General features: G+C 36.3%; 1 protein-coding gene across 1 annotated transcript in view; it reads left to right on the forward strand.

Annotated features, from left to right (window-relative positions):
• The window catches only part of CPNE3 (copine 3), a 48,769-nt gene that overhangs the window by 7,488 nt on the left and 17,063 nt on the right, over positions 1–24,218 (forward strand). Inside the window, exons 2-8 of the mRNA XM_055303428.1 lie at positions 6,469–6,608; positions 6,885–7,064; positions 8,993–9,067; positions 10,488–10,559; positions 16,039–16,122; positions 17,128–17,217; positions 21,122–21,220. Coding sequence (XP_055159403.1) covers positions 6,477–6,608; positions 6,885–7,064; positions 8,993–9,067; positions 10,488–10,559; positions 16,039–16,122; positions 17,128–17,217; positions 21,122–21,220 — 732 coding nt within the window. The 5' untranslated portion in view covers positions 6,469–6,476. The remainder of the gene's footprint in view (positions 1–6,468; positions 6,609–6,884; positions 7,065–8,992; positions 9,068–10,487; positions 10,560–16,038; positions 16,123–17,127; positions 17,218–21,121; positions 21,221–24,218) is intronic.

Consider the following 24,218-nt stretch of genomic DNA (forward strand, 5'->3'; position numbering starts at 1 on the left):
AATTTAAACATTGGGGCCAATTATTGTTATTTTTTCTAATAGACACTATGTATTGTTTTGAAAGTTAACAATGTGCTGAATATTATTTGACATAGTCTCGGGCAATCCAGATATTATAGTCATAGCTCTGGTGTATTGATCTCTAGCCATATAGTATTAATGCTTGTCCTGCCCAGTTTACTAGGATTTTTTGGTAAAGTTCAGAAGATAATATATTGTTTGGAAGCATTTTGAGAATATTGTAGAAAGCAAAAACCAGAAATTATCTAGCCTTGTATGTTTATTAACTCTTTGTTTCCATTTTCCCTTCTCCCACTCTCTAGCTTTAAGTTTAAGTAAAAAAAATTCAGTAGCAAGTGACAACATGAATATAAATTCCTTTATAATGGGGATCCCTGGGTGACTCAGCAGTTTGGTGCCTGCCTTAGGCTCAGGGCATGATCCTGGAGACCTGGGATCGAGTCCCACATTGGGCTCCCTGCGTGGAGCCTGCTTCTCCCTCTGCCTGTGTCTTTGCCTCTCTCTCTCTCTCTCTCTCTCTCTCTCTCTCTCTCTCATGAATGAATAAATAAATTCTTAAAAAAAATTCCTTTATAATGGAGTATAGTTTTAATCCTCTGTAAAAATAGAAATCTTGGGGCACCTGGGTGGCTCAGTTGGTTAAGCTTTTGCCTTTGGCTCAGGTCATGATCCCAGGGTCCTGGTATTCAGCCCCACCTCAGGCTCTCTCTCCTCAATGGGGAGCCTGCTTCTCCCTCTCCCTCTGCCTGCTGCTCCACCTGCTTGTGCTCTCTCTCTGTCAAATAAATCAATAAAATCTTAAAAAAAAAAAAAAGAAAAAGAAAGCTCTAGATTTCTTCTCCAGCTCCGAGGGCACTTTGATTCTTTCCTCTCTGCACCACACAGTTTTATATTGTTGTGTGTTATTTCTGTGTATGCTTAGATACCTAGGTATTTTGCTTTTGCTTTGCATTCTTCCCCTACCCCATTTAGAACATATAGAAGATTAAAAAAAAAATAGAAGATTCTCATTAAATAATTGTTAAATGAATGGATCACCCCGATGTGGTTATAATGAGTTCCAAGGTCTTCTATTGCTGTATCATGCCCCCACTGTCCTTAGCATGATAATGGGTGCCATCTATAACCTCTTAATGTAAACACTTGTTGATTTGACCTGGGACCTCCAAGTAGTGGAGGCTCTTAAATTTACTGCCCTGTTACTACCCTTCCCCCATTTTTTTGGAGGGAGGTCGAGCAGGACACCTTTGCTGTTCCGAGCCACACAGTTTGAAACACTGCATAAGGGTGTGTACTGCTGATGTTGCTGGGCACCATTCCAGTTGCCCCAAGGTTACCCTGCTCGAATTCAGTGAAAGCCATGCAGGATGCACTACGAATAGCAGCGGTTAGTGAATCATGGTATACGAACCAGAAGGAACCTTTGAGAACTTTGTAATGTTGCCAGCCTCTTCATTTAGTTGCTAAAGAGTGAAGTTTAGTAAAAAGACTTTGGTGGCTGGGCACTGACTTCTCCCTCCCAATTGTTCTATGACAAATAATGAGTCACCGTCACTGGCTCTGGCCCCCCTTCCCTCATGCAACAACTATGCAGTACCTCAGGTAAACAAACTCTTCTGAGGGGATTTAGGGAAATTAGCACTTATCTATAGTAAAGGCAGCCTGCTTGGCAGATTAATTTTTGTAAATTCCAGACATTCTTTTATTATTTTTCTGAGAAGTTCTTTATAAACAAGAATGAGAAAGGTGCTTTTGTCTTAATATTGAATAATAAGCCATTGATGCTGGCACTATCAATTAAAATATTTGAGTAGTTAATAAATTAACAATTGCTACAATTTGTAGGCTATCTAAAAATGCTGAGTGCCCTACAAATCTACAATTGTCAGGTAATTTTTTTATCCCTATTTTATAGATGAGGAAATTGAGATTCAGACTGATAATTTGGTAAAGTTAACACACCCAAATATATGATGAGAAGGTAAATTTGAATCAAGCATACTGACTCCAGAGTTACTGCTGTTCCGGCCATGAAAAACCTGTGCCAGATGTTGTGCTTCAGGGTGAAGAGGAAGCAGTAAAGCACAGGTCCCTGTCAGCTCACAGTAGATAGAAAGGGTGATGAGCCATGCATACAAGTAACGATAGTTTAAAGAAAATATTGTTAGTACCATAACTGCACCAGGGGAGTATCAGCAACAGCTTTATGGAGAAAGTGTCATTTAAAGTGGATCTTGAGGAACTTAGATGGGCAGGCTGGGGGCAGATGTAGACAGAGCCATGAATTCCAGGTATAGCTCATTGGACTAATGTAGACCCTGGGTAGCCAGTAATGATTTTTTAAAATTTATTTTATTTTATTTTATTTTTATTTTTAAAGATTTTATTTATTTATTCATGAGACACACACACACACACACACACAGAGAGAGAGAGCGGCAGAGACACAGGCAGAAGGAGAAGCAGGCCCCATGCAGGGAGCCCGATGTGGGACTCTTCCCAAGTCTCCAGGATCAGGCCTTGGGCTAAAGGCAGAGCTAAACAGCTGAGCCACCCAGGCTGCCCTGTTTATTTTATTTTTTTAAATATTTTATTTATTTGAGAGAGAGAGCACATGCAAGTGAGCACAAGTGGGGAGGGGCAGAGGGAGAAGCAGATTCCCCACTGAGCAGGGAGCCCAATGCTGGGCTCCATCCCAGGACTCTGGGATTATGACCTGAGTGGAAGGCAGATGCTTAATCGACTGAGCCACCCAGGTTCCCCGATTTTTTTTTTTTTAATCAGAAGTGATAAAATCATGATATGAGTAGAGAGGTTGGCAGTGAGAGTGCCTATCTGGAGACCATTAAGTAGGCAGGTAGAGCTACAGAAGATCTGAAGTAGCTGTGACCATGGGTATAGAGAAGGTTCTATACCTCCATAGTTGAGAGAGATTTGCAGATTCTAGGCAAAATCTGCTTTACTGAGTAGATGTAAGGAATACCTTTAAGGGAAGATGGGAAAAGAGAAAGCACACGAGACAAGAATTTTCAGCTCTGGCATAGGAGTGACTATATATATGCCTTAAATTTCATACATTTAGCCCAACTTCAGTGATTGGGTCTTAATTTTTAATTCGTCTGAACTGTCTGTGTTATATAATGTTGATTCAGGAAAATTAGGGTGACTATGGAGACTAGGGAGAATGGTTGATAGGTTTAGTATTTCCAGGGGTTATTTGTATTATAGAAATTCTCCAATAAATAATCTGTGTAGTAATAAGGTACTATCCATTCCTAGAGGCTCTTTCTGTCTTCTCTCTCATCCTGCTTTTTGAGTAGTAAAATACATAGAATCATTCTTTAGTTGTGCACACACATTCTTCTGCCCACTTATCCCAGCCAAATCTCCTATTTTCCATACTGAAAGGGTACAAAACATTTGCTTTAGTTTCTTCCATCATAAAAGAATACTCTAAAGCTCTTTTTAAATTGTATATCATGTGCTGGATGATGACAATGAGAGGAAATGAAAAGAGCATCTTCATGAATGTTGCTATTAACAAGGTTCCAGACCTGATTGTTTATGTAATTTCTTCAATTTGTCATTCAGCCATAATGAGTTTCTAGAAAAAAATGAGGTTGCATTCAGAGTCATTTTCATGGGGGAATGCTGTTAATGGAGGAAATTTGTGTCTTAACAGTGATGTAGTAATGTAACTGTCAACAATTTACTAAATAATGAGGTGTGTCTGGCATGTTGTTTTTGTAGCTCTTGTATGGGCATTGTTAGGGGAAAAAATAATGCTCCTCTGATGTGTTGTGCCTCTTTGCTTTGAGACTGACTTCACACATAGATATATATTTTCTGTTGAATTCTCCCCATCCTTGGCACTTTGAGGGCTTTCTGGTTATTTTCATTTTGCAGATGAGGAAACCGAGGTGTTATAGGGAAGTTAAGACTCTCTCCTGAGGTCACACATCATTAGGTCAGTGGTGGGGCCCAGAGGAGAACTCAGCTGTCTGATTCCAGAGCTTGTCAAATGAGGCGATGAAGAGGAAGGAGCAAAGACCTGAGCTGACATCAAGAGTTTGACGCTTAACTGACCAAGCCATCCAGGTGTCCTGACACAAGTGACATTTAAAAAGAAGCCATTTCATCCTATTCCCAGTTTGAGAACTTTCCCTAGCACCTTCTTACCCACTCGCCTGAGTTCTTCAGCCTGGCTCTTAGGACTCCAAACTTGTCTCTCTTCCTGTCCAGTTTGGTTTCCCCCAATGTGTGGATCCTCACTTCTGAGACACATGATGAGGTGTCCTCTCTATGCCTTCTCATGTCTTGGTTTTTCTACCTCTGTGCTGTGCTCTCTCTTCACCTAATGGAATCCTTCAAAGCCCAGGGAATGTCAGTCTCACCCACACACTCTTAGTACTGCTAATTCTCCTCTGTCTGCTTCAGTGATTTCTCCTTGATCTTTATAACTTTGGCACATATTGTCAGCATTGTGTATTTTGGCACTTAATAATTTGGACAATGTAAAGTGGCAAAACAAAGAAATCTGAATTTATAGTAGTTTTAGTTTTACAAAATACCTGAGTAGGATATTTAGTAGACAAATCGGGAATTTGTGAATTTTGTTGCTTATTAAAGAATAATTCTCTTCCCAAGTGGAGATACACACACGTAACATTGGTTTTAAGAGAAATCTCTAGCTACTAAGTGTATGAAACCTACCTTATATGTCTCATTCTCCTTTAACTTAGGAATATTAAATGCTGGTATTGATTTTTGCCACACTTTGAGTATTGCTATGATTTTTAGAGAGTCCATTAGAGTAATTAAAGAATTTCCCTGAGACATGAGTTGTTATTGACATTGCCAAAGGGCTCTTCTCATAGTAATCCTTGTCATTTCAGACCTGATTAGTCATTTTGTACAGCACAGATACCCTATTTAAACATAACAGGATCATGAATGGATTTGTTCCTGTTGTCCCAGAATTTCAGCTCATCTCAAAGTGGAGGTCAAGGGCATTAAATACTCCATATTCTAAGGATGTTACCAGCAGCTCTAGGGGAGGGGTTACCTCCTCCTCCTCCTCCTCCTCCTCCTCCTCCTCTTCCTCCTTCTCCTCCTCCTCCTCCTTCTTCTTCTTTTAAAGATTTTATTTATTTATGAGAGACAGAGACAGAGAGGCAGAGACACAGGCAGAGGGAGAAGCAGACTCCATGCAGGGAGCCTGATGTAGGACTCGATCCTCGGTCTCCAGGATCACGCTCTGGGCTGAAGGTGGTGATAAGCCACCCTGACTGCTCAAGGGAGGAGTTATCTTCCTACCTTGAGAACCTGTCCTACCACCATCAACCTCCACTGGACTGTTAGCTGGCTAAGTGGACTTTCAGCTGAGAAATGCAATGCCTGTGTCCTCTTTTTGGTTACATGTGCAATTCCTTTCTTTCCCTCACCCTCGATATATCGACTCTCAAGGCCAGCTCCCAAGTACTCTACTTTGTCCCTGGTCGTTTTCATATATTGAATGGAGATTGGAGTGAGGGGGGATGTGTGAAAGTTAGGCTAACTGTGGTATTTCTTAGCAAGTCTTCAGGAAGCATGAGCCATGCCTATTCATTAGATGCTCTCTGGGAGACTGGGTTTGCCAACCTTGTCTACAAATTAGAGTCATCCAAGGAGCTGATGCCCAGGTTGCACCCTAAACCAGTTAAATCTCTTTGTGTGGGACTCTGGCATCAGTGGCTTTGAAAACTCTGCGGTTGATTCCAATAAGCAGCCAAGATTGAGAACCATGGCTGTAAAATGTAGGGAGATGGTGTGTGTGGGGGGGAATTAGGGAGTCCTTCGGGTCTTTTATTCCCCAGGTTTGAATCTTAGATGAACTTTTTTTTAAGATTTTATTTTTAAGTAATCTCTATACCCAATGCAGGGCTTGAACCCACAACCTGAGATCAAGAGTCTCATGCTCCACCAACTAAGCCAGCCAGGTGCCCCCGAAATTCTTTGAAAATAAAATATCTCACTCAGTATCTTGTTAAATAAACAGATAAAAATAAAATAAAGGTTGAAGTTTAATTCATTTTGTTATTCAGCTGAATACAGTATTTACCTTTATGTGAAAGATCAAGAATATACTTGAACTTTTTCTGAATGGTAAAACTTATAGTGAAGTGAAAAAAAGAATAATATGTTCTATTGGCCATTTTGAAAGCTGCATTTTATTTTTATACAGTAAATGAGTTTCATCCCAGCAAGAGAATCTGACTAAATACTAGGATGGGGTAATAGCCACCTGAATTGCCAGGAGGCACATCCTAACGGTCTTATTCTAGCAAGTTTACTCCATGATCCTATTTTGACAGTCTGTCCTAAGAATTCAGCTATTTCAGTGGGACCGTATGTACTTCTTAAAGGCACCATTTCATGAGCTTTCTCATTTCCTTGGCTTTCTCACAGCTCCAGAGATGGCTGCCCAATGCGTTACGAAGGTGGAGCTGAATGTTTCCTGTGACAATCTTTTGGATATGGATGTAGGGTCAAAGTCGGACCCTTTATGTGTGTTATTTTTGAATACAAGTGGTCAACAGTGGTATGAGGTAATGTTAAATACTGTAGGTGAAAAGCAGTCTGAATTGCTCTTTTGATAATGTGAAGCACTTGTTAAAACTGTTAAAAAATAATGAAAACATTTCATCTGTTAATGCAGTTTTTTGGGGGCATGTTTGTCTTCCTTGACTGTGGAATTTTTCATCTACATATAGAAACTTTCTTTAGCTGTTATGCTTATATATAGTTTCCTGTAGTACATAAAGATGCTAAAATGTAAATGCACTTTGACCTGAATAAATTTTTTGTTTTGGGGGTGAGTATAGGTTGATCGCACAGAAAGGATTAAGAATTGCTTGAATCCCACATTTTCCAAGACATTTATTATTGACTACTACTTCGAAGTGGTTCAGAAATTGAAATTTGGGATTTATGACATTGACAACAAAACCGTAGCGCTGAGTGATGATGACTTCTTAGGAGAATTTGAATGTACCCTTGGACAAGTGAGTATAACTAGCTACTGCAGTATATTGTATCTAAATTTTAACTAGAGAATTGGGTGATTTTTTATAAGTGCTCATTAATTTTTAGAGTTGAAAAGTATGTAATCACTTTAAAGACCTGAATCATATATTAGTATGTTTGGTTTGAACATTATAGAATTTATCTTATTTTTCACAAGGGCAAGGACGTATTTTTGGCAAAGCTCATTAATTCTTTTGAGTTAGGAGTGTTTCATTTGACATTTCAATAAGTAATACTATTGTTCTAGCTGCTTTGTGTACTATTTACAGATTTTAGTACAATTTTGTTCTTTTAAAAAAAATTTTTTTTAAATTTTATTTACTATTTATTTGAGAGAGAGAGAGAGAGAGAGAGAGCACAGAGAGTGACAGAGAGACAGAGGGAAGGGAGAGGGTCAAGCAGACTGATGCCAGGCTCAGTCTCAGGATGCTGAGGTCATGACCTGAGCCAAAATCAAGAGTCAGAGGCTTACCTGACTGAACCACCCAAGCACCCCTACAATTTTGTTCTTATGTTTAAGTAATAAATGCTTTCAAAGTAACAGTAGCTTCTCTGATATTCTAACTAACGTGACTGGTCCCTCTAGATCCCTGATGGCCCAGCACTGCCCCTTTACCTGGCTTGCTCTTCCTCAACCTCAGATACCTCAGTGTAAGCCTTCCTCCCCAGTAAGCCTCCTCTGACTCCCTTGAGTAGTTTGGAGAACCACCCTGTGCTCACCATGGTAGTCTCTACTGTTTCTACCTTCGCATCCAAGGTCCATGCATAGTTGCTTAATTATCTGTTTTTCCTATATGGCAGATTTGATCAGGGGAGAGTTGTATCTGTAGGTTTACCATTTTGCTCCTTTCTCAGAGTCTGACTTCCAAAGAGAAATCGTAGAGCACCTGGGTGGCTCAGACTCCTAATTGCAGCTTAGGTTGTGGTCTCAGGGTCCTGAGGTCCTGCTCAGTCGGGAGTCTGCTTGTCCCTCTCCCTCCGCTCCTTTCCCCCCCTCACCCCTCCTACCCCCCTGGCTCATATGTGCTCTCTCTCTCAAATAAATACATAAACAAAATCTTAAAAAAAAAATCAAGAGAGGTCATGACCATTTGTAATAGAGCTGGGAAGGCCTCAGGAGGAGTCCTTGTTTTTTCAGTGGGTGACACTTCTTGCTGAGATTTGTTTACTTTTCAGTGAATTGTTTGGGGTATTTCCTATGTCTCAAGGACAATATGAAGCTGAAGCTGATCAGTTTTCTAAAACTTTGATGCATCTATCTTTAAAAAAAATAAAATGATATTTTGTGGGGGTTATATATTCAAGTTCTGTGTCAGTTGAACAATTGAATCCCATTTATTGAGTGTTCTCAGGCCCACCTCTTCCCTACAGGGTTTTTTAGCTCAGTGATTGGTATATATGAAGAGAACTTGTCCCTCTTTGTCCATTACAGGGAAGAAGTTGAACTTTGAAGTAGTTGATAAAGAAACTAGAGGTTGGGGAGATAATATCTGCCAGGACTGGCTCCCTGGAAATCTTTTCCAGTGGGTTTTATTTATTTATTTATTTAATTTATTTTTTAAAAGATTATTTATTCATGAGAGACAGAGAGAGAGGCAGAGACATAGGCAGAGGAAGAAGCAGGCTCCTTGGGGAGCCCGATGCGGGACTTGATGCGGGGACCCCGGGATCAGCTCCTGAGACAAAGGCAGTCATTCAACCACTGAGTCACCCAGGCGTCCCTCCAGTGGGTTTTAAATATGTAGATGTGTTTTATAATCTCTAAATCCTTAAGGCATGGATTTAATGTTTCCATTTCTAATGACTTTAAATCAACTTCATTCTCAACTGTTTTTGAAATCATTCAGCTTAAAAATTCACATGGTGAAGTGAAATAGCTCTTTGTATCACTTTTCAATTTTAACAGATTGTTTCCAGTAAGAAGCTAACTCGACCACTGGTGCTTAAAAATGGCAGACCTGCGGGGAAAGGGAGCATCACGGTAAACAATAAGATACTGGTCTTTTGCCTGAAAAGATTTTAGCATAATAGGACATGCTGAAACTATGCAAAGCAGACAAATATTATATAGCTACGCTTTATCATTTGATCCCAAATGCTGCCCTTCATCTGTACTTGACCTATAATGATAACAAATGAGAAATGTGTTGGGTCAAAAAGAAGGAGAAAAATGCGATGTGGGAATTCCTTCTTTGAGTCTTTTAAATTGCCCTTGGAATCAGGTGCACCTTGGTGATGCTTGCCTCTCTCTCCACACGGAACTGTAAACTCCCAAGTTAGAAATGGCTTAATCATCTGAATGGATTAATTTGAGCCTCTCCAAAACAAACACAGTTCCTCCAATAGCAAAGAAACTGCATAATGGACTTCATTCCAAACGGATCTTATATTATGCTATGCCCGCTAAACCTCTCAACTCTTTCTTTTTTTAAGTTTTAATTTAGTTATTTAAATAATAACTTAAATGTGGGGCTAGAACTCATGACCCCCAGATCAAGAGTCACATGTTCTTGCAACTGAGCCAACCAGGCACCCCTGAACCTCTCAACTCTTAACTATCTTTTTTTGTGCTTGCACTCTCCTGCCCATCTTCCATTCAGATTTTTCAATTGCTAATTACTGGTCCTAGGCAAATGAATATGTGCTTTATACTGTTTTAGATTTCAAATTATATAATGCCATACTTTAAATAAGTATCTTTAAATAATAGGATAAAGTAATTATCTTCTAGAGTTTCTGTCCAGATTATCACTGCCTCGAGCAATAGTTACTAACTTTAGCTTTGTCTGAGAATGGAAGGCTGGCTCCCTGAGAGAGTCATGTTTGAGGGTTATCGTCACTCTCAGGGCATTTCCCTAAGCAACTATTTTGCCCTAGTTTAAATCTCCGGAGGCATAAGAATGTTAAGTGTCTTTGGGGTGATGACTTCTGTGAGACAGAACATTACAGTAGTTAGTTTTATTGCCCTTAGGGTAATGATAGCCTGGAATTTTTAAGTAGAATAAGATTTTCAGTTACATTGGATGAAAAATGTCGATCTGTTATTTCAATTTAAAGTGTTCTCTAGGTATGATTTACTTTAGGAGAGCTTTAGGTAGGGTCATGCAGTCTTTCAGGGCTTTGATTTTTCAATGGAATGGTGAAGATCCATTTGGGGCAACAACATTTGAAAAGTAAGTTGTATAATACAGATTTGGCATATTTTGAGAAAATATTTATTTTATATAATTAAAATAAATAATGATCAGTCTTTCTGGATGGTACTATTTTTTTATCAAAGATTTAAAAATCTATATTAGTACAGACTGTATCTATTATCAGATAACAGAATAAGTCAGTACTTCTGAGTTTATCAGAGCTCCTAAAACATATGGTCTTTTACTTACCTTATGTACTCTTAGATTTCAGCTGAGGAAATAAAGGATAACAGAGTGGTCTTGTTTGAAATGGAGGCAAGAAAACTCGACAATAAGGTGAGTAGTTGATACACATTTCCACAAGGATATCATGTTTTGCCTCACCTTGATTCCTTTTTGAAACAAATAATAATGCAATTAGTATTATGAACTCCATCATCTAAGCATCACTTAGAGTATTTAGTTACTTCCAAATTCTTTTCTATGTACGTTTAAGCAGAAGCCATCTTCTTTTACCTCTTTCCTCTAGATGTTATCAAAGGGATTGTCTAGCTTAAGAGAGGAGTTATTAAAAGTATTGTTATTGTAAAAGGCATTTGAGAGAGTGTTGTTGGATTACCTTAAGGAAAGAAATAGAAATTCCATGCTCTATTGGGTTTTCTTCTTTGCTTCCAAAAGTCAATATTTTTTTTAAATGAGGAATGAATTCACAACACAACACAATAATAACACAACAATTTAGTATATAGCATGAATTAGAATAATTCCTTGATTTTTTATTTAATCACATAAACCAAATTTTTTTTTTTTTTTGTCATTTACATTTACCTTACAATTCAATTTGCAAACAGATTAGTAGCCAGGGACTTTTTTTTTTTTTGAAAAATTTAAACATACAAAAATAGAATAGTCTTTAAAAAACCCTGTATGTCCCCATCATCCATCTTCAACACTTATAAATCATGGCCAATTTTGCTTCATCTCCACCTCTATCTACCTTCGCTCCTCCCAGACATCATATCATTTATTCTGTAAATATTTTGGTGTATCTCCAAAGGTTCTTTAAACAGTATAATTGGTTAATATGTTTCAAGTCTTCTTTAAACCGTAAGTTCCCTCCTTTCTTTTACTTCCTCCCTCCCTCTCTCCTTTATTCCCTCACATTTCCTCCTTTCATCCCATCCATCCTTTCGTCCATCATGGAACTTATTCAATAAAGAAATGGACTCCGTTGTCCCATAGAAGTTGTAACATTGCATATAGCTGATTGTTAAATGATACCACAAGTATTCATATTCCTCTCTCTACCTTTATTTCCTGATTTCTGTAAGCTGGTAACTGAATTTAGAGAAATGATCTGATGGTATTTTGAATTGTAGGTAAGGCAACAATTCAGTAGGTGGTGGCATGTGTTTACATCAGGAGGCTCACATTGTTGAGTTCTTTTTGGGATGTTAGTGAACACTGATGATAATTATAGTATAATTATAATTATACTATCTAAATGTGTTATTTTATTTTATTTTATTTTATTTTTTATTTTTTTAAATGTGTTAAAGAGTCTGTTAAATCATGAGATTCTCATGGTATCATTGCTTCTTCATTTATTAATGAGGATACTTCTATAGATTAAAGTATTCTTACCCATGTTAGGTATTTATTTTTCTGAGATATGATTGTACAGGAAGCAAATTAAAATGATTATTTTCCTTCATATACACCATTTCACAGAATAAGTCGGTTGCCTATCATCCTCTAAATGTGACAATGTGGGGTTTTTTTTCGTTTGTTGTTTTTTATTTTTAGTGTTGCTATGAGCTCTTTATCAGTGAACTCTTATTGATGCTTAAATTATCTTAACTTTAGCCTATGGGAACCTCGTTAAGTTTGTTCCTGAAAACAATTGGCACGTCTCCAGGAGCCTTTGGATAGCTTCCTTGCTCTGTGGCATGACAAGATGTTTCAGGCTTACTTTATCTAATTTCTGCTCCAGACTGGCAGATTAAAAAGAGACTGATTATATTTTAGTGGAAATTGTTATGTAGAGATCAGTCTGGTGCTAGGGGTGCTTATTGTTGGTTATTGCCACTTACTATTTCTAAGGCTTTTTAGTAGACAATTAGAGAAAAGACTTTTTTTTTTTAAAGAAGAACTAAATCATAAATTTGTACAACTATTTCCTGTTCAAATATAGAATTACAGGGCCTTAACTCCCTTCTCTTAGGCTGAAAATCTCTGTTCCTAAGGATGTTGACATATTTACTTATCTGTTTTGTCTTTTACAATTTACAGAGTTTCACAATAAAAATATCCATATTATAATTAACAACAATTTTACTGAAAACAGATTGAGCTTTCTTTGAAATTCTTTTTCTTTTTTAGTTTTATTTATTCATTTATGCAATCTCTACATCCAGTGTGGAGCTCTAACTCACTTCTCTGAGATCAAGAGTCACATGCTCTACTGATTATGCGAGCTAGGCACCCTTCTTTGAAATTTTTTGTCTTTAGGGTTTTATGTTCCACTTGGGTTGTGTGTTCAAATTCTTGTGTTTTAAAGAAATCTTTTAGTAATTATTCTATCACAATGACACATTTGAATTTTGCTTTTGATATTTAGGGATTGTTTGCAATTTTAGAAAATTTAACTTTGTTTTATAATTATGTAGAAGATTTATGTGGTTCCAAAGCCAAATTTATAAAACAAGATATATTCAAGATATTTAGCTTCTTTCTCTGTACACTCTGTTTTTTCTTCCTTTTCCCCTATAGGTAATAATGCTTTAAAATTTATATTTTATGGTTTAATTTTTCTTTTTTTTTTTTAAGATTTTATTTATTTATTCATGAGAGACAAACAGAGAGAGAGGCAGAGACATAGACAGAGGGAGAAGCAGGCTTCTCACAGGGAGCCCGATGCGGGACTCGATCCCCAGACCGGGATCATGCCCTGAGCTGAAGGCAGATGCTCAACCACTGAGCCACCCAGGCATCCCTGGTTTAATTTTTCAATTTCCTTAAAAAAAGGAATAATAATAATAATAATAATAATTTTTTATGTCTGTGTATGTATTTGTATGTGTATTTGTATGTCTGTGTATCTATACATATATGTATGTGTATATTGATATATCTAATAGATAGATATGTATGTGTGTATGTATTTGTATTTATATTCCCCACCATCAGCCCTTGGGTATCTGTAGCATACTACATACATATACTTTTTTTTAGTGAGCAAGAGAGAGGGAGAGAGAGTGCCTGTGTGTCCATGTGCATGCACTAGTGGGGCGGGGAGTGTGCAGGGGTGAGGGACAGGCAGAGAGAGAATGTTAGGCAGGCTCCATTCAATGGGAGCCCAACTTGGGGCTCCATCTCACAACCCTGACATCATGAGCTGAGCCGAAAGCAAGAGTCTGTTGCTTAACTGCCTAAGCCTCCTGTGTGCCTCCAGACATATACTTTCATACACACACACACACACACACATATATGTATATTCTCTATATATGCACATATATACTTTTCTCCACCTTGCTTCTTTCACTTAATATGCTCTGGGGGTCTGAATCAGGAACTTTTAATTCTTTTTTTTTAAGACTTTATTTATTTATTTATTTGACAGGGAGAGAGAGAGAGAGAGGGAGAGAGAGAGAGAGAGAGAGAGAAAGTAAGTGAGCACAAGTAGGCCGAATGAGAAGGAGAAGCAGGCTCCAAGCAGAAAGCCTGACACAGGTATCAATCCCAGGACTGTGGGATCATGACCCGAGCCAAAGGTAGATGCTTAACTGACTGAGCCAAGCAGGCACCCCAGGAACGTTTAATTCTTATTTTATTTCTACTACTGACTTCTTAATGAACTTTCAGAGAAGATTTGTTGTGTGACCTTTCAGAATGGTAATAATGATATCCTGCTTTTTTTTCATAGGTTTATTTCTAAGATAGGTCAGACAGGGTACATTAGTTTTTAGAAAGTTAACTTCCCTGTGTATAGTGCTGCTATTTTTATAAAATGGTTCACGTAGGGGCTTATTATTTTGATTCTTAAGATTCTTCTTAAGTTCTGGGGTGCCTGGGTGGCTTAGTTGGTTAAGCACCTGCCTTCGGTTGAGGTCATGATCTCAGGGTCCTGGGATTGAGCCCTACGTCAAGCTCTCTGCTCAGTGGGAAGTCTGCTTCTCTTTCTGCTTCTGTACTCTCTCTCTCTCAAATAAAATCTCCAAAAAAAATTTTTTTTGTAAAGTTCTGCATAGCCTTTGTGTGTGTGTATATAATCTCTACAGCCAAATGGAGCTCAAACTCATGACCCAATATCAAAAGTCCTGTGGTCTCCTAACTAAGCTAGCCAGGTACCCCTGTGTTTATGTATTTTTTTTAAAAGATTTTATTTATTTGAGAGAGAGAGAGCACGAGGAGGAGGAGAGGCAGAGGGAGAGGGAGAAGCAGACTCCCCACTGAGTGAGGAGCCTGACATGGGGCTTAATCACAGGACTCTGAGATCATAATCTGAACCAAAGTCAGACTTCTAACCAACTGAGCCACCCCGGCTTCCTCCCCTCTGCCCTGTGTTTATATTTTTGTACCAAATGTATTATTTGCTTGACATTGAACTGCTCAGGAGGGAAATAACATTATCTTAGTTCTTACTTTAATACTGAGTTTAATTTAGGACTCAAAAAAATCTTCAATTCAGGGGCATAGCTACATATATTACTATGGAATTAACAGGTAACAGGAATTCATTTTGACAAATAAAATTCTAAGGAGTGTGGAAATTTCAAAAGGAAGGCAAACAAAAATGGGAAAACAAAATCATTTATAATTTCACTACTTGAGTTTGACCTTTGGAATTGATTTGGTCATTCTTCCAGAATTTTAATTTCCGTGTAAGTGTGTGTAGGTGTGTATATTTGTGTGTGTTTGTGTTGAGGATGCTGATAAGGGCATTTTTGAGCACTCACTGTGCTGCAGCATTATACGGGTGTGGTGTGAATTACAGAGGAAAAAGAAGATATACTTTGTACCCTTCAAATAATTCTGTTATGCATTTCACATACTTACCTCTACTCCCTTGTGTGTGTAAAGAAATGTGTGGAATTGGTGGAAGAGTATTGGACATAGAAGGATAAGATACAAAGTCAAGACTCTGATCCAGGAATTCATTCGATGTGTGATCTTGGCAAAGTGATTTAACCCCTCTGAATCCATTTTATTGCTGATAACTGCTCTGTCCCTCATGGAGTCAGTACAAATAATGTTTGAAATGTCATTTATATCAAACTATTCAATGCCATACAAATGAATACCGTTAATAATGAAAACAAGTCCAGGGGATCCCTGGGTGGCTCAGTGGTTCAGTGCCTGCCTTTGGCCCAGGGTGTAATCCTGGAGACCCGGGATCGAGTCCCTTGTCGGGCTCCCTGCAGGGAGCCTGCTTCTCCCTCTGCCTGTGTCTCTGCCTCTCTCTCTTTCTCTATGTCTATCATGAATAAATAAATAGAATCTAAAAAAAAAGTCTAAGACATATTTTATTGATTATGGGTCCTATTGTTCACTATATTTAAAAGCCATGTTCTCAGGGTTTTTTTTTGAGAAGTAAAGTCCTGATACACAGGATTATGAGCATCTATCACAAATGCCTCGCTTCAGCAAGTTTGTAAGTTCATGAGGAAGGTAATGGGATTTGTATTTACTACTGTTCTGCATATATATCTGTACTACGGAGTTAGGCTTCAGGTATTGCTGATATGTAACATGAATAATATGTGGTTTCACATGGTTTCAGAGGAGAATAATTAACTTTTTTTAAATGTAGGATCTATTTGGAAAGTCAGATCCATACCTGGAATTCCACAAACAGACATCTGATGGAAACTGGCTAATGGTTCATCGAACAGAGGTGAATATCTGAATTTGAAAAAGTAGGGTTGAGATTTCCGTTGGAATTGTAGTAATCTTAATTTTTAAAAATTGTTTATAAAAATATCAATTTGAAAAAAAAATCAACTTGAGTTCAGATATATATGGCCAGAGATACAAGATCAGCATACTCATTTTTTTTTCTTTTTATGAGAAGGAGATACCAAGATTAACTATTAGTAAAATTTTTATATTGAAAAATTTAAAACCCTGTAAAAAGCATTAAAATGTATACCCTTGTATCCTTCACCTAGATTTACCAACTAGTCATATCTGTATGCATGTTTTTCCTTTTTCACTTACTCACTCACATGCTCAGCTCTTGGGCCAGCCAGGTGCCCCGCAGTCTCTTACTTTATTATTTTATTTTATTTTTTTAGTCTCTTACTTTATGTTAAAGTATATTCTCAGGTCATTTTATAGTCACCTTGTCTCAGGTCTGGAATGAGCTCTTTCTCTTGGAACCCTATTCCTGTAAGAGAGTAGTGCTAGATGTACTTAATAGTATTGACATGTTGTTTCATTTAGGCCTTTTCAGTGGACATAGTTGGGAATCGTGTATTTATGTATATGTTTATTATGTGTATATATATTTATGAAAATATTTAATCATGAATTTAGACTATTTCTTCAAGTCCAACCCAGCCAGGTTCTTTCTCATCCTTTCTAACTCCAAATTTGAATCTTCTGTGTCCTGCAATGAAAACCCTGGTTTCCAACAAAATCAACAATCAGTAGTTTTAGGTGTACCTTGTAATGGGTGAAATATATTTCCAAATAGTTTCTTTTCTCAGAATGTATCTATCACATTTTTTCCTAACAGTTGTATAATAATTGTTCTAGATAGTTTTTCATTGAAAAAGTTGATTGGGCAAAAAGGTAAAGGATGATTGGTAAGAGTGTATCCAGAATGTAGGAAAAGGAAGAGCAAAATGTTAAGGAACTAAATGTTTTTCTAACTAGTCTTTGAATCTTCATTTTACAGGTTATTAAAAATAACTTGAATCCTGTTTGGAGACCTTTTAAAATCTCTCTTAACTCCCTGTGTTACGGAGATATGGATAAAACGATCAAGGTGATTTAAAGTTATATATATGCTATATATACATATATATATAACATATATATATGCATTTTCTTTCATAAAACTAGTTGAACAGATAATATTTAATAAAAATAAATGATATAACAGATACCTGTAAGGATTGAATTTTATTTGTATTTAGGAATATTAAAAGAAATGTCTCTGGTAAGTAAATGGTCAGTTTGAATGGGTAGACATGTTTGATCTGTTGGTCTAATGCTTAATCAAACATTGTGATTTTCATTTTACTCTTCATTGTTAAAAATAAAATGTCCAATTTAAATCTTCCCTCCTTTGAATAAGATTTCTTTGCTCTGCAAATAGGAACCTTTAACTGCACTCTTTGCCTTTGAGTGTCCCTTAAAGATAAAAGCAGACGTTACTTTAACTAAAAACCAGAGCATCTTCCTGCCCTCAGCAGCAGAGGAAAATAGTGGTGGCATTTTCCATCGCTTATTTTCAGAGCAAGGTATTTTTCATTTAATACTTCTAGATGACTTTAGTATAAAGTGTTAGGAAAGCAGAATGGGAACAGGAAGTAGCAGGTGTTTAGGAATTTTTTTTAATGTTTTAATTTATAGCCATTTATTGGAAAATATTTCTTATTTTAAAGACACATACTAGAGTCTCTTTACATAAAATTCCAGATAGAAGCGTCTTCTTGTGTTTAGATGTCAACTAACCAAAGTGTTCCCCCCACCCCCTTTGATAATGAATACAATAAAAACAGGAAAGGTGATGGCACAGAACACATGATTTCATGTGAGGCTATTGTCCAAGTTTTGACTTAGGCCTTCAACCAGATAAGGGATCTTGGGCAGATCATCTACTTCTTCCCTTATACAACAGAGAAAATAATGTCTATATTACAAAAAAAGAGAAAGATTAAATTAAAGTGTAAGTTTTATAAGCCATTATACATAGCATAGATGCTATTAGATTGACAATGGTTTCATTTCTTAGATACATAAAAATTTGTCCTAAGTTGGCAGAGAACTTGAAAGATCAATGTAAGTATGATTTATGTGGTATTTCAAACAGCAGTGAAAATTTAGGTAAAAAATAAATGTAGAACAATAGTTTTAAAAACTAATTTCTATTGTTAAACTAAATCTAGAACTTTTGCTTTTCACATTAAAAGAAAATCTTAATAGATCTGAGAAACAGGAAAGGCTGGGGAAAAGAAATGCCTAAACCATAACTGATTGCTTGTAATAATACGTTAACAATGAAACAATGTTTTTTAAACTTTTTTTGCACACAGTGGCATGCTTACAGGGCTATTTTATTATAGTAAGTAAACTGATTTTCTGAGCTTTCCTGATGAATGTCTTTTGTTCTTAAAAGTTTCTCAGTTTCTTTTAACTATACACAACTTGGTTTACCACATCATGACTGTCTTTATTTCTTTAGTTCTATATTTCTTTGCAATATCATAAAGTCATACATGTGTGATTCTCTTGGTGTTTGGAAATTGTTTAGAGGTGTGGTAATGAGTTTTAGAGCGGAGAATAGAGTCAGGATCATCAATAATTTCTTTGCTGCTGTGTGAATGTGCCAGTGTTATCACTCCAGCATGTATTATTATTTCCATAAGATCAAGTGAGTAAAAGAAATAATCATGCATGCTGCCACCTTGCCTAAAATGAGAATGCCTTAGTGAATATAGTATTGTGTGGTGTGTGCATTCTTTTACATATATACATATGTGCGTATGTATATATGCATATATTTCAATTTCACAAGCACTGCTGATACTTTTGTTATAACAGCCAATAGTATTAGTTTTTGAATTTTTGAGAAGAGAAATTAAATTACACAAATCATTATATCATTTACTTCAAACTATATCTGAACATATGCCATCATTATAAATGTCACATCTTTTAGTGCCAAATGTTTCCCTTCAATGTGGCAACAGTGAGTTTTTCATATATATTAATTATAGTGAGCTATCAGAAATTACAGCTTAAATATCTTTTTATATTCCCTGAAGTCTCAGGCAGTCTAAATATATGAAGAATTTAGGTGTTTATATGCTTCTTTAAAAAATAAAATTGGCCTTATCAAAGCTTGATCTCGTCTTAGATATAAGTTGGAGTTTCCTGAAAGCAAATCTAAAATGCAGTTCTGGGGCACCTGGCTGGCTCAGTTATAGAACATGCTACTCTTGATTCCAGGGTGGTGAGTTTAAGCCCCATGTTGGCTGTAGAGCTTACTTAAAAAAAAAAAAAAAAATCAAGTTCTATTTTCCATAATTAAAAAACATCTATTAAAAAGTGAAATCATGAAAATATTAAAATTGCTTTTGGCTTTATCTTAATTTTACTTTCTCTGGAAAAAAATTAGTGAGATCATTAATTTTCTTTTCCCCTCACTCCTCTCTGAAGAGTCAGATAAAGGGGCTTTGGTTTAAAAATTAAATATCAGATATATAAGGCAAGAAACAAACTGTCATAATTGGTCAGTGACCAGAGTGTTTATAACAAATAAAAATCTTTAAAGTTACTCAAAATTGCAATTTCTAGATCTTATCTTTATTGATTGTCTGAATTTTAGTCTTCCTGGAATCGTAATGAAAATATTAGTAAGGAATGAAGCACTTCCTGTTATGATAGGCACTCATTTCACTTCTCATAGAACTGTGGGAAGAAAATAAATCACTCTGCTGGATGAACACATAAACCCTAAGCATTTTAATTTGGCAATTAATATAACTTTGTAAGAGGTACTCTCTTGGCAAATACTCTCAGTTATTGGCTTTTGTTTTAAATCTCTAGAAGAGTTCAAAAGTGTCCTTAGCACAGCTTTACATACCTATATTAAAAAAAAAAAACCTATATTAGTTAACAAATAAAATATATCATCTTCTAACACTATTTAATTCCTTTGCCTACTTCTCAAGCCTAAGTAGATAATGTGTGCAGTACACATAATAAATGTTTGTGGAAATGAGATAATCTGTTCTGAAATTACAAAGCCCTATTAAAAGGTTGGTTATTCAAATGATCACAGTGAACACCTCTGTTTGCTAACAGTTCACACCACCTTAATATTCTCATAACAGTGAATAATCAGGTATTCTTGTGAATATTTACCCTCTGGCTATGCTGTCAGTTTGGCAATATCAAAACTAGATGCACATCAAATACTTGATGTGCATTAGACAACTCTCTAATGCCTGCTTTAAGAAAGAACAATCATTACATGAGAGCCATAGAAAGGAATAGAATTCACCCTGTCTTACATGGAAATAAAATTAATATGACCCAGGCTAGATACTTCCTCACTGGATTAAGTACTCTTTTCCTTGAACTTTAGTTTTCATTCTACAACCTGTGATTCTCAGAAGGATGCAAATCTTACTTCATCATGTCTAACTCTGAATATAGGCCTAGTCTTACCAGATTGCAACTAATGAAATACATTTGCCATATTTCTAAATTATCTAGGATTTAATTATACAAGTTTTAGCTGTCTAGGATAGTGACTTCCTTTCTTTCTGCAGATGATGACAGTGATAACAAGTAAAGAATTGGATGAGAAAGAACGTGTAATTCCATTTTGATGTTATCAGCTCTTGATGTTATCAGCTCTTATAAAGAGCATGATAGATGAACTGGAAACTGCTTAATATAGAATTTAAACTATTTTTATTTTTCATCTGCCTGTGATCTATCTTAGAGCCCCACTCCACAAATAGCTGGGGTTTGAAAGTGTTTCAGTATTACTCCTCCAGGAAGTTAGTTACTACTTCTCCAAGTAGAACTGCATATTCAACATTTTCACTAATTTTAATCAAATGGGCATTTCTTGGTAAGTCCCATTTATTGCAGCCAATCCTTTTAAACAAAATGATGTTGATTTTTATACATATTTATTATACTTCATCTAGGTAGAGTGCTATGATTATGATAATGATGGGTCACATGATCTCATTGGAACATTTCAAACCACCATGACAAAACTGAAAGAAGCCTCCAGAAACTCACCTGTAAGTTGCATCTTTGTCATTGAAGGTACTTTACTGTTTGGCCATGTATTTATTATTTTGTTTTTTCCCCCTTGGTATAGCAAACAGCTTGCCGTGTTTTTACTCTGTTACAAACTTTTCTGAAATCTGTGGATTTTATTTGTGTAGTAATTGGATGATCCAAAATTCATGCTTGGAGCATAAGTTTACATTTATAAATAGAGGTTTGGTTTCCTCTGGTTTCAGACAACATATATAGGGTTTGATTGAAAATCTCTAGTTTGGGAGCACTTGGGTGGCTCAGTTGGTTAAGCATCTGCCTTCCATTTGGGTCATTATCTCGGGGTCCTGGGATCAAGCCCCACATTGGGTTCCCTGTTCAGTGAAAAGTCTTGCTTCCCTCTGCCTCAGTCTCTGTCCATCCCTCTGCTCATGCTCACTTGCTCACTTTCTCTCTCAAATAAATAAATAAAAATCTTAAAAAGAAAGAAAGAAAGAAAAGAAAGAAAGAAAGAAAGAAAGAAAGAAAGAAAGAAAGAAAGAAAGAAAAAATCCCTAGTTTTAAAGCATTTGGCATTGGAATACCTGGGTGGCTCAATGGTTGAGGGTCAGGGTATATGATCTCAGGGTCTGAGTCCCGCATCAGGCTCCCTGTAGGGAGCCTTCTTTTCCCTCTGCCTGTGTCTCTGCCCCTTTCTCTATGTCTCTCATGAATACATAAATAAAATCTTTAAAAAATAAAAAATAAAAATAAAGCATTTGGCATTTCATCGGTCATAATAATTAAGTTCTACAACATTAGGTAAATATACCTGGGCTTGAACTGTGTACATTTATGTTCCTTCTGGATAGGCTTTTACAATCTGCCTCTGGCTCTTCTGTTTTCACCAAGGCGAAGGATAAAAGCATAATTATGGTATTTCAAATTATGTAATATTAAGCCTCCATTTAGTGGCACTAATTTTGTTAAGATCATTCATGTGCCTTAACTACATTCAGTTTATTATTTAGCATCCCAACATATTCCTAAGGGTGCTTCTGAAACTTTTCTGCCTCTAAAGCTGAGGTGGCTAAAAAGTATTTCAGAGCATTTTATGAGTAGAATAAAACATCAATTTCTCCCATCTTATTTCCTTTCTAGTTTGGATGGGATAAGCTGTTAATTCTCTTTATAGCTTGCTTATAATAGGATAATAGGAATTATTTATTACATGCTTAGAGACCTGCATAATGTTCATGTATACGGCCTTTCCTTTTGCAAATGCAAACATGGGGTTTAAGAGATAAGAAGTTATAGTTAGATGAGGTCTTTTTTACCTTGTCATGTAAATGAGGTAATCTAAGACAAGATAATGATAGTTTTAGATCAAAATTTAAATACCAAATAAATAAACAAGCCATTTAGTTTAAGTAATGGGGAAAATGAGTTTTATTTTATTTTTTTAGAAGATTTTATTTGGGACACCTGGGTGGCTCAGCGGTTGAGCATCTGCCTTGCGCTCAGGGTGTGATCCTGGGTTCGGGGATCAAGTCCTGTATCAGGCTTCCTGAGAGGAACCTGCCTCTCCCTCTGCCTATGTCTCTGCCTCTCTGTGTCTCTCATGAATAAATAAATAAAATCTTAAGAAAAATAAGATATTTATTTATTTGAAAGAGAGAGAACATAAGCAGGGAGAGGGAGAAGCAGATTCCCTGCTGAGCAGGGAGCCTACGTAGGGCTTGATCCCAGGACTTCTGGGATCATGACCTGAGCTGACCTGCTTTTAGAAGATAATGAATGAACAACTAACTTTGTAATACTTTATAGGTCCTGTAGAGTTTTTCTCAATCTAGCTATCTTGATCCTTCCCTTTTCCATGACAGAATGGGGCTTTTACTGCTGCTGCAGTAACATTTACCCATTCTTGTTTTTCAAAGGCAGGGCCATATAATCTGTGTTTTCAGTGCCTGGAATAGTGCCTGCCACTTGGTAGACACTCAGTAGAACTGGGAATAAATGAAATGAAGTAATAAAGCCTTTTACCAATGAGAATTCTCTTTAGGCCTTTCCTGCATCTCAAATATTCAATTGTTAACATCTATGATGATGACTGAGACTCTGGCAGGATCCTGAACTACCAAAGAATTGTTTAACATAATTTTGTTTTTTATCATTATATCTATTATACCTTTTAATGTTTGATTCTTAGAAAATTAACAATGACTCTGCCTAAAGTATATAAGTTACTTTCTATTAATTAGAAAAGGTGACTGACTTATCAAGTATTCATTGAGTATCTCTTATGTTGTTATTAGGCAACATAGAGAAAGTATATTTCAAAGTATTTGAAAGTATAATTTGTAGGTGATTATATCCTAGGTGTGAAACAAAACTAACGAAACAATTGAGAATAACACAAAGTATGTAACTAAATTTTATATGGTGGTAGAAGTTTAAGAAGATGAATGGACACAGAAGATTGGAATAATAGTTGATGTTATAGAGGAGAGCAGCTTGAGCCAAGCCTTACAGATGGACAGGTGGCTAGGAGGTGGAAAAGAAGATCCTTCTATTTGGGGTAGTTCTATTCCTAAAAATATTCTCAGTGGAAAGAGGTGATCTTTGCATATTTTACCATACAGTTAGGCTCCATATATTTCTGTTTTATGATGGTAGTTTTTTTCCTTCTTTTCTAAGCAGCATATTTTTGTTCTTTCTGAAAGAAATGGCTCAGAGTAATATTTTATTTCCCTTATTATAAAAAAGGAAGAATACTACTTGGAACATTTGCAAGGAAATCATCTATAGAGGCAAAAATTTATACTTAGGAACTATTTAAACATGTATACAATTTTAGGAATGCTTTGTGGAAATTTCAGTGATAAATATTTCACATAGTTAATCTATTATGTAATTGTTTCAAAATTGTATTTTACCAACAGACTTACATCAGCAGATGTTTTGATTCCAAGAGGAAAAAACCATTTATTTGAATTCACATTTTTTATATTACTAGGAAGAATTAACATTGTGTCTTTT

Source organism: Nyctereutes procyonoides, unplaced genomic scaffold (genome assembly GCF_905146905.1).
Source record: "Nyctereutes procyonoides isolate TBG_1078 unplaced genomic scaffold, NYPRO_anot_genome, whole genome shotgun sequence".
Lineage (NCBI taxonomy): Eukaryota > Metazoa > Chordata > Mammalia > Carnivora > Canidae > Nyctereutes > Nyctereutes procyonoides.